This window comes from Pituophis catenifer, unplaced genomic scaffold (assembly GCF_029215685.1).
Source record: "Pituophis catenifer annectens isolate HBS135680 unplaced genomic scaffold, rPitCat1.0.hap2 SCAF_16, whole genome shotgun sequence".
Taxonomy (NCBI): Eukaryota; Metazoa; Chordata; class Lepidosauria; order Squamata; family Colubridae; genus Pituophis; species Pituophis catenifer.
In genome coordinates this window covers 10076578-10087879 of record NW_027256896.1, presented here as the reverse complement: position 1 = coordinate 10087879, position 11302 = coordinate 10076578, and the positions used below count along the sequence as shown (strand labels likewise).

Genomic DNA, 11302 nt, shown 5'->3' with positions numbered 1-11302 from the left:
CTTACCTCATGACTCAATAAGTCTTCCCAGTCAGACATCTGAAAGGTCTCCCTTCCCCACATCTTCTCCAGCAACGCATCCTTCGCAATCACCGATATGGCCCGTAGACCAAAGGAAGCAAAAAGATTAGCGTGAATATAATTCCGAGTGCAGCGAAGTCTCCTGAAAGACCAAGGGAACATGATCATCATCAATAGGCAAAGTTGCCAATGATTAAATCAGCGAATAGAAAATGTCTTTGATGGTGAGAACCTTCATTATATGGTGGAATCAACTGGAGGAAGAGTTTCCTCTTATTGGGGGATTTTCAAGGAGAATTGAGCTGCCATGTGTTTGGAATGATCTACAACAGAGGTGTCCAACCTTGACAAATTAAGACTTGTGGACTTCAACTCCCAGAATTCCCCAGCCAGGAAATCTGGCTGTTCTGACCTAAGCTTCCTGAGACAGTAAAAAGCACACAATTAGTCCCAAAAACCCTCTTTTTATTTCAATGGCTTATGTTCATTTGAAGCCCGTAATTAGTCACAAATAGTTTGTAAAGAGTCCGACAGAAGTCTGCCACAGTTCTTCGGGATAAGGCTGATAAGCACCCGCCTTTATCTCCCGTGACATGCTGCCAAAGACCTAATTGGCAATTAGCTTTGCAAGGCCACACGGAGCACAGGGTCAAAACGGAGCGACCAGAACGAACAAAGTTGCTTCCTGCAAAGGCTCACATGCCTTTGCTCCTCCTTTATGTCTTATGGAAGGGGACAATCATCTCCAAGCCTTACTCCTGAGTCGCCCCTTTTGTCTTAACTGTTCTTGCCTTCTGGCAGTTCTGCGTATGCGCACACTGGAAACAGGCTCCCCCTGTTCCTCTACCTCGCTGATGTCCGACTCTGGAGGCTCCGGAGGCAGCACATAACTCTCAGATGGCCCTGGCCTCCTCTCTGCTTCTGCCTCTGATGCAGAGCCCTCGTCCGAGCCTTCCCCAGACTCCAGGACTGGCCCATGTTCCTCCCCAGCCTCCTCACTGTCTGACTCTGCTGCCAGCTCTGCATGCTGCCGGTGGACCACAACACTGGCTAGGGAATTCTGGGAGTTGAAGTCCACAAGTCTTAAAGTTGCCGAGGTTGAACACTCCTGGTCTGGAAGAACCTTATATTTTGATGAAAGAGTCTCAAGAGAAACCCAAAGGATTATCTCTGAAAAGATCGACACGAGGATGATTCCGTCAGCATCTAAATCAAGAGAAGGAGCTCTTCCATTTTATTTTGTGTTAGTATGCAGTCCTGGTGCCGTATTTTAAGGAGAATTCAGAGAAGCTGGAGCAGATTCAGACAACGCCAACAAGAATAAAAGGAAGGTCAAAAAGTAAACGCTACAAAGAAAGGCAGAAAGAGATGGATATATTTAGCCCTGAGCAAAATGGCTAAAAGAAAATAGGCCAGCTAAATCTTTTTAATTCTTGAAAAGATATCACAAAGAACAAAGGTCAAGATTTGGTCTTCATTATTTCAGAGTGTTGGAAACTGAATAATGGATTTAAGATACAGAAAGGAAAACTTCAGTTTAATTTTAGGAAAAAGGTTGAAATAATCCCTGTATTAACTACTAATAGAAGAGAATATTTGTAGCTGTGGGGTTCTTGATGCTTCTCTGAGCTTGGTTGTTTCTTGCAGACATTTCATTACCAAACTAGGTATCATCATCAATGCACAGTGAAGGAAGGACCCCATTCTATTTCACTGTTTCACAACCTTGGCAAATTTTAAGATGTGTGGAGTTCAACTCCCAGGCATTTCCAGACAGCTTTATGCTGGCTAGGGAATTCTGGGAGTTGAAATCCACATATTGTTCAAATTGCTAAGGTTGAGAAAAGGGACATGGTGCCTCAGTGGCTAAGACGCTGAGCTTGTCGATCAAAAGGTTGGCAGTTCAGCGGTTCGAATCCCTAGCGCCGCGTAATGGAGTGAGCTCCCGTTACTTGCCCCACACAAAGAATGCAAGTAGAAAAATAGGGACCATCTTTGGTGGGAAGGTAACAACGTTCTGTGCGCCTTTGTTGTTGTCATGCTGGCCACATGACCACGGAGATGTCTTCGGACAGCGCTGGCTCTTCGGCTTTGAAATGGAGATGAACATCGCTCCCTAGAGTCAAGAACGACTAGCACATATGTGCGAGGGGAACCTTTACCTTTACCTACACTGCACTTGTGGTCTCAACCTTCTCCAAATTTGGTGCTTGGAAGCTTCCTCAGCGATCGTGGGGAGCATTACCTGAAGACAGTCAGGATGAGTAGAGCCAAGGTCAGGGCCAGGAGCGACAGGGAGTAGCCCACTGTGTAGAGGACTTTGAAGCTGACCATCAGGCGATGAGCTGCTTCCTACAGAAGAAAGAAAGAGGTCTATCAAGCTGGTAAAAAGGAGCCGTAGCCCACCGATTGCATTTTGGGGTGGAGGGGAGGTAGCAGCATGGATGTGGGAGAGGAAGAGGATCATTTTAGCATAGAGCAAATCAACTTACTGTTTTCACCATGAAGTACAACAAACCAGAGCACTCATTGTAGTGGGGAAAAGAACTATGTCCTATGCATACTTTTACCAATGTAAAATTGAAATGGCTAATCAGAAATCAAACACCCTCCATTTTTCATCAGTTATACATTGTGTTATCTAAAGCAATCACTTCTCGGGACTATTGAAACTATTCCTCTCTCGATATCTGACGAGCATCCCTCGTAAATCATTACCCTGACATGCCACTCAGTTCCAAGTGACTTTGTTTCTCACCTCTTTCGTGGTGGTTTCCATCTCTTCGATACACTGGACATGATCCCGCCAGAACGCCGTCCCGTTCAGCAGCACCCAGTTCCCGTCAAGCCCACATTGGCGGCTCACGACCCCATGTTTAACTGCAAGCACAAATAGTCAGAATCAGCAAGGATTCTACATCTGTCTCCTTGATTTTCACCCCTTGTCCTATATAGGCAGAAAAGAAGGAGTCAAGGACAGAGATGATTAGGGGACTGGAGGCTAAAACATACGATGAACAGTTGCAGGAACTGGGCCTGGCTAGTCTAGTGAAGAGAAGGACCAGGGGAGACAGGATAGCAGTCTTCCAATATTTGAGGGGCTCCACAGAGAGGAGGGGGTCAAGCTATTCTCCAAAGCACCTGAAGGCCAGCCAAGGAATAATGGATGGAAACTGACCAAGGAGAGATTCAACCTGGAAATAAGGAGAAATTTTCTGACATTGAGAACAATCAACCAGTGGAACAGACGTTGCCTTCGGAAGTTGTAGGAGCTTCATCACTGGAGGCTTTCAAGAAGAGACTGGACTGCCATCTGTCAGAAATGGTGTAAGGTCTCCTGCTTGGGTGGGGGGGGATGAACTAGATGACCTACAAGGTCCCTTCCAATTCTGTTCTTGAGTTGGAGTTCCTAGAGAAGCCCTTTTTCATAGGGCCTCTCTAGGAGTTCATCCCTCACAGACCCATTCAGTGTCAATTACCATGACATGGGTGATGGGGTGAGAGAGGCTGTCTGGACCATATACCGTATTTTTCAGAGTATAAGACGCTCCAGACTATAAAACACACCTATATTTTTTGGTGAGGAAAACAAGAAAAAGTAATCTGCCTTGGCCTCCCAGCAATTTTGCCTCATTGTGGCAAACAGCAAACAGCCTGCTTTACTTTCATTTTCGTTTTCAGCATAGCTTGATTAGCACAAGAAAAAAAAAAAACCCTGCTCCCAGCAATTTACCTCCTTGCAGCAAGCAGCAGAGGCCCAGGCAAAACAGCTGAGAGCAAAACAGCTGAAAGTCAGGAGGCCAATCCCATGGACAATCAACTTGTGCTAATTAGGCTGTGCTGAAGCTGAAATGAGCTGTTTCTCCTTGCTGCTTGCTACAAGGAGGTAAATTGCTGGGAGGCAGAGGCCAAAGGGTGGGGGCCAGTGGGTGGGCGGGGCTACATTCGCTGTATAAGATGCATCTAAATTTCCACCCCCTTTTACGGGGGGAGGGGGAGGGGAAGATGCGTCTTATACTCCGAAAAATACGGTAACTGGGTTAAGGTGTCTGTGCAACTGATTAATCTGCAGCCATTCTGATTAAATGTGCTCTGTAAGCAGAATCTTTGAGTCATTAAAAGGGAGTTTTGCATTAGTCATCATCTTCCCACATGAGGCTCTCAAGAAGCCAGAGTGGGAAGCAACGAAGAGAGGGAGAGATTGCATGTGCGAACACACAACTCACGTGGCCAGAAGTCTCTGGCCTGAAAAAGCCCCTTTGGGACAACCCTGACCTGGATGACTGAGAATCTTTACAGACTTTTAGCTATGCAATTTGGGATGAACCCCCTTTGAATGGCGTGGGAGTAGGAAGGGATTTCCAGAGGGAAAAATGGCAGACCGCAGGAACCAGGAGCACTAACTCGGGTGACCCTGAGGACACAGATAAACCTCCAAGTGCTTCATCGACCCTCAAAAAGGTTAGGAAATCTTGGACAGTGAAGTCCCCCAACTTTTAAGGGCACCTCAGGTTAGAAGAAGGCTGTTTTGAAGAGTCCCACCAAGAGGTTCAAACCAGGGATGGGTTCTAATTTTTTTTACTACCGGTTCTGTGGGTGTGGCTTATTTTGTGGGTGTGGCTTGGAGGTCATGTGACTAGGTGGGCGTGGCTAGCTGGTCAGAGTCATTTCTGGAAGGTCCTCGCACTTATGACCAGTCCTCGCACCTACGACCCGACTCATTTGTTTGCTTTTAACACTGATCAGCTGTAGGACGGCCCTTTGAACCCCCTCGGCAAGAGTTTAAACAGTTTTTTTCCCTCTAGTCATCAGCTGGGACTCAGGAGGAAGCAATAGATTGGGGGTGGGGCCAAATAAAAGGTAAGAATAACGTGGGGGGTGGGGGAGTGGGAGGGCGGGGGGGAGAACTGGTTCGGTGACATCATATCGTCACCGCTACCAGCTCGGCCAAACCAGACCAAACCGGGAGGAACCCACCACTGGTTCAAACATCTCAAGAGCTTTAGAATCTAGAGAGGCTCAGCGTCCTTCATACAACTTTATTTTATTCCTGAGGATCAACGTGGGACCAAAAAGGGACATGGTTAGAATCTTTAAGAGGTCCCAAGTGCTATACTTTGTGGGTTGGTTGGCAGATATGCACAAGAAGGTTTTCACACAACATAAAGAACACATGTCCAATATTTGAGGGGCTGCCACAGAGAGGAGGGGGGGTCAAGCTATTTTCCAAGACACCCGAAGGCCAAACAAGGAATAATGGATGTAAACTGACCATGGAGAGATTCAACCTGGAAATAAGGAGAAACTTTCTGACAGAGCAATCAACCCATGGAACAGAAGTTGACTTCGGAAGTTGTGGGAGCTTCATCACTGGAAGCTTTCAAGAAGAGACTGGACTGCCATTTGTTAGAAATGGTGTAGGGTCTCCTGCTTGGATGGGGGGTGGACTAGATAACCTACAAGGTCCCTTCCAACTCTGTTTATCTGTATCTGTAAACACTGTGTTCTATTAAGTCTACAATCATCTGCTTTTCTTCTGATAGCCACCAGATGGAGAAGTTATCAAAGAATGCCTTACTGAGTAGCCCAGAAACGGTCTAGCATTCTCACTGGGGGATATCTGGGGGATTCTGGGAGTTGATACCCAGTAGATTTTTTTTAAAAAAAATATTATTTAATCAGTTAGTTCAATTTGAGTGCTTTCCAGATCCAACCAACTCTATCAAAAGATACCAGGTGATGATTTAAAGCAGAAGTAGGCAGAAGATAGGTTAGGATGGTTTGGCAGACTATTTCATGCCGAAGTTTAATATATCGTTTGGTTAGATTTTCATGGAGCAAAACAACGCAGAGCAGTTAGACAAAGGTTAGATTGAATGAACATTTTGTAATATGGATGTTTTGGAATAATGGAGTTTTAATTTTTAATTTTCACATTCTTGTTTTTTCCATTAAAAAAGGAGGAGATGAAACAAACCCACTTCAGTGTATCTAGGAAGCAATCTACTTGGGATGCTTTGCTGACCCCTTTCCAAGCACTCCAAAATCCCAACCTTACTTACCTTTCTCATACCAGGGTAGATAGAAAGGACAAGATACATTGACAATCGCTCCTGGATTCCCATCCGGCCAGCATGCATACATATCAAATGTCCGGTTGCAAAAGAGACCTGCAAGGCACAGAGGCAAGATTGGTTGGGTAGGATGACCGTGATTTAACTTGGAATAGGACAGTGATGGCGAACCTATGGCATGCGTGCCACAGGTGGCACGCATAGCCATATCAGTGGGCATGCCAGCTCAGCTCTGGCACGCATGAGTGCATCGGCCAGCTGATTTTTGGGCCTTCTGGGTCCACCAGAAGTAGGGAAACAGGGTTTCCTGCCTCTAGAGGGCCTGGGGGGGGGAAGGCCCATTTTTCTTTCTGGCTCCAGATCCTCTCTATGCATCTGGGGAGGGCAAAAACAGCCTTCCCCACTCCCTCGGAGGCCCTCCAGAGGCCTGAAACGGCCCATTTCCCAACTCCCGGTAGGACAGGAAGTGACTTTTTTGCTGTCCCCAGCCTCCAGAGCCTCTCTAGGGTTGTGTATGCATGTGCAGGGTGAAACACATAGAATTATGGCTGTGGACACGTGCGCGAACCTCCCCCGCCCCCCCCCCTCCTGGCACGTGATGGCAAAAAGGTTAGCCATCACTGGTATAGGACTAGAATACCCACATGCATCTAAGGATTGACAGTCAACCGTATTGATACCATGAAACTCTCTACCTTTATTCATTCAACTATTCATTCTTTCTGTATACCATGGACAGGCTGTGCAACTGACTGAGAAGTGCTGAATCATATAAAACAGAGACATCACTACTGTGTTTCCCTGAAAATAAGACCTAACCAGAAAATAAGCCCTAACATGATTTTTCAGGATGCTCGTAATATAAGCCCCAGTTAAGCTCATCAGCCAGATGGACGCATTTAGTACCGCATTTCCCTGAAAATAAGACCTAACCAGAAAATAAGCCCTAATGCATCTTTTGGAGCAAAAATTAATATAAGACCCGATCTTATTTTTGGGGAAACACGGGTAGAAGCCAAAATCACAAGACTGAGTCTGGTTTACTTTAGCCATGTCATACATGCAAATTCATTGGAGAAGTCAATGAAGAGCCTTGGTGGTACAGTGGACTAAGTGCTGTTATGTAGCATTTAGCTGCCAGCTGCCTGCAATTAGTGCGAGTTCAAATCTCACCAGGCTCAAGGTTGACTCAGCCCTTCCATCCTTCCGAGGTAGGTAAAATGAGGACCCGGATTGTGGGGGCAATAAGCTGACTTTGTAGAAACACCGCTTATGGGGGGGGCAAAAGCCCTAATAAGCAGGTATATACAAAAGAATGAAGGCTATTGCTATAAGTGCATTGTAAGCCGCCTTGAGTCTTCGGAGGAGGGCGGCATATAAATTGAACTAATAAAATAAATAAATAAATAAATGGTAGGAACGGTTAGTGGAACAAGAAGATGGGGCAAGCAAAGAACATGTCTTTTTTTTATTATTGAAAAGTTTTAAGCTATTCTCCAAAGCACGTGAGGGCAGGACAAGAAGCAACGGGTGGAAACTCATCAAGGAGAGAAGCAATTTAGAACTAAGGAGGAATTTCCTGACAGTGAGAACAATTAACTAGTGGAACAACTGGCCTCCTGAAGTTGTGGATGCTCCAACACTGGAAGTTTTTAAGAAGAGGTTGGATAACCATTTGTCTGAAGTGGTGTAAGGTTTCCTGTCTAAGCAGGGGGTTGGACTGGAAGACCTCCAAGGTGCCTTCCAACTCTGTTATTCTGTAATTTTACCCCCAAGACACCATTGTTACTATGACCAACAATTCACCAAAGACGCAGACACTCACCTGAAGGATAAGGATCATTTGCCATCTTCGTCATACATTCATCTTTATATCTCAACCACTGGTCAAATGTCTTCTCTAGAATCTTCGCACTGCAACTCTGCATAAAATGACACCTTTGTTAGACTTGTCAGAAGCACAACATTCAGAGCATAACTATCCCTATCTAGATTCCACCCACTCTGGATGGAATCCCTGTGATTCTGGTGTTCTGGAGCAACGATGAGCAAAGATCTAGAAACTGGCATTTTTGTTCTAAAGCGGGGGGATTCCAATCTTGGCAACATTACGTCCTGTGGACCTCCAACTCCCAGAATTTCCCAATAGGTCACAATCCATTCAATGGTTAGCTTCCTTTGATTGAGGACAGGTCATGTCATATAATGTACAGTAGTGGCCAAAATTGTGGAAACCTTTTGGGAAAAGTGTTATTTTTGAGATTTGATGGCTAATAACACCACTTTTTTTTTTTTTTTGAGTTTCAAGATAATCCTATTCCACTGCTGGAATGGCCTGGGAATAGCCCAGACCTTAACTCAATTGAAAATCTATGGAGCCGACTAAAGAAACTTGTTTGTCAGAGGTGACCCAGCAATAAAACCCAGTTAATAGAAGCAACCCTTCAATCTTGGTTTCACATGAGAACAGCTGCAGAACTCAAAGACTTGGTTCACTCCATGGGAAGACGTGGTAAGGCCGTAATTCATGCTAAAGGTTACCCAACTAAGGATTAACTGACATGGGGATCATTTTTGTATATCTCTTTTTTTCTATGGTGATCATTTTTGTATATCTCGATTTTTCTACGTGTTTCACTTTTCTTCTTTATACCGTAACTGCTATTCTAATAGCAAATCCTTCCTAAAAGTGATTGCATTACATTCTTGATTAAATTATCTTTCCATTCATATATACTTTTATGGTACTACTCCCCAAAAAAGTGGTGTTATTAGTTAGTTTTAGAAAATACACTTTTCCCAAAAGGTATTCCCAAAATTTCCATAATTTTGGCCACTACTGTACTCTGTTCGTTTTACTCATGTCCATGATGTGCCTCCAGGCTGATTTCTGTACTGATAGATAAGACAGTGTTTCTTAGACAAGGGGAAGGAGGTGCCCACTCAACACCCCCAATTTAACCATGTGTGAATGGAGACCAATTTTTTTCTTCTTTTGGGAGAAGGACTAAAATCCTCAGCCGGGATTTAGAATTAAGGAGGAAGATCTCCACTTGCTTCTAAAATGGTTCCTATTACTGTAGGTGACTTATCTCCTCTCAGTCTCTTTTGTTTTAATCCGTTGACCAAGATCCTAGCCCTGATGAAGTCTAGACACTTGTTGTTTTCCATTAAACAACATTACAGGTGTACTATTGAGCAACTTATTTTTCTTCAATGAAAAACAGTTCCGTTGGAAAAGTCATCCAAGAAACTCCTTCCAACCCCCAGGTACGCTTTCTGTCCAATAAAGATAAAGGTAAAGGTTCCCCTCGCACATATGTGCTAGCCGTTCCTGACTCTAGGAGGCGATGCTCATCTCCATTTCAAAGCCAGAGAGCCAGAGCTGTCCGAAGACATCTCCGTGGTCATATGGCCGGCATGACTAAATGCCAAAGGTGCATGGAATGCTGTTCCCTTCCCACCAAAGGTAGCCCCTATTTTTCTACTTGCATTTCTTACCTACTTTCAAACTGCTAGGTTGGCAGAAGCTGAGACAAGGAGCGGGAGCTCACCCTGTTACGCGGCACGAGGGATTCGAACCGCTGAACTGCCGACCTTCTGATCGACAAGCTCAGCGTCTTAGTCACTGAGACACCGTGTCCTCCCTTCTGCCCAATAGATACCATTAAATTTCACTTCTCCCCAGCTGAATTCTACCTCCTTTCACAACATATTCCAGGAGGCTTAAGAGCTCAGTCAATTGTGAGCAGGATAATCCTGATGCATCCAGGAGAATTCTGTAGGAGAAGAGCAGATAGGGCTGGGGAGGGAGGCAGAGTTAAACGTGTCATCAGTCTGGAGTCATTGCGTTGCCACAAGAGATCCAAGTCCAACCTTTCCTGAATTCTTTTGAGCCTTATCTGGTGCCAATTTAGTGTTGAGCTTTAATTGACCAGATTCCTGTGTATAGGCTTGAATAAATCTTCTATAGCGCAGCCTGACCAGTGGTCCTGATTCTTTGTGCTTGACAAATTCCTCGGGAACCAGGCAAAGATCATTTGACGGCCCTGACCAAGGGGGCCTTCGCACAGGTACGCCTTCTGCGCCAGTTGCGCCCTTTCCTAGATCGGGATGCCCTTGCCACAGTCACTCATGCCCTTGTTACGTCCAACCGTAATGCCCTCTACATGGGGCTGCCCTTGGGATGCACCCAGAGATTACAGTTAGTCCAGAATGCAGCTGCGCGGGTTGTTACGGGGGCTTCTCGGTACTCCCGTGTGACACCTCTCCTGCGTGAGCTGCACTGGCTGCCGGTGGCTCTCCAGGTTCGTTTCAAAGCCCTACATGGTTAGGCCCAGGGTATCTGTAGGATCATCTCCTGCCTTCCTCCCACCGTCCGGTGCGCTCACACAGAGCGGGCCTCCTCAGGGTGCCGTCAGCCAGACAATGTCGGCTGGTGGCCCCCAGGGGGAGAGCGTTCTCTGTGGGAGTGCCGACCCTCTGGAATGGGTTGCTCACCGACCTCAGGATAGCCCTGGACCTCCTCTTCTTCCGCCGCGAATTGAAGACGTGGCTTTTTCACCAAATGGGCTGAATCCGCAGGGGTGACTTCAAATAATTTTAATAATTTTTAATTGATTTTAATTTAATTTTAAACTGATTTTAAATTGATTATGTAATTCTTTGTTTCGTTTTGTAAGCCGCCCTGAGTCCTACGGGAGAAGGGCGGCATATAAATTACATAAATAAATAAATAAATAAATAAATAAATAAATAAATAAAATTCTTGCTATTTGCTGATCTGACTTGCTTACCTCCATAAAGACAGAGCTCATCAAGAGGAAACCAATCCGTTTTGCTATACGATGGGAGAAGAGCACCTCCTTCATCATGAGCCACAGCTTCGGCGTATGAATCACTCACCCAACTATGCTCTCTCTAAAATAAATAAAATAGAAGAAAAACATTTTAAAAAGGCCGCGTTGGCTTTAAAAAGTTTCAAAGCTGACCCACTAGGCCTGGGGTCTCCAACCTTGGCAACTTTAAGACTTGTGGACTTCATCCAGTGGTGGGATTCAATTTTTTTTTACTACTGGTTCTGTGGGCGTGGCTTGGTGGGCATGGCAGGGAAAAGGATACTGTAAAATCTCCATTCCCACCCCATTCCAGGAGAAGATTACTGCAAAAACCCCATTTCTGGGACTCGGGAGGCAGAGAATAGATGGG

At 45.4% G+C, this 11302-nt stretch overlaps 1 protein-coding gene across 1 annotated transcript in view; it reads right to left on the bottom strand.

Annotated features, from left to right (window-relative positions):
• LOC139325344 (glucagon receptor-like) overlaps positions 1 to 10968 on the bottom strand; it is an 18250-nt gene extending 7282 nt beyond the window's left edge. The window contains exons 1-6 of the mRNA XM_070955172.1: positions 10891 to 10968; positions 7920 to 8016; positions 6083 to 6190; positions 2779 to 2900; positions 2266 to 2372; positions 6 to 162 (exon numbers count right to left, since the gene is read on the bottom strand). Of these exons, the coding sequence (XP_070811273.1) occupies positions 6 to 162; positions 2266 to 2372; positions 2779 to 2900; positions 6083 to 6190; positions 7920 to 8016; positions 10891 to 10968 (669 nt within the window). The remainder of the gene's footprint in view (positions 1 to 5; positions 163 to 2265; positions 2373 to 2778; positions 2901 to 6082; positions 6191 to 7919; positions 8017 to 10890) is intronic.
• Positions 10969 to 11302: the final 334 nt, after the last annotated feature.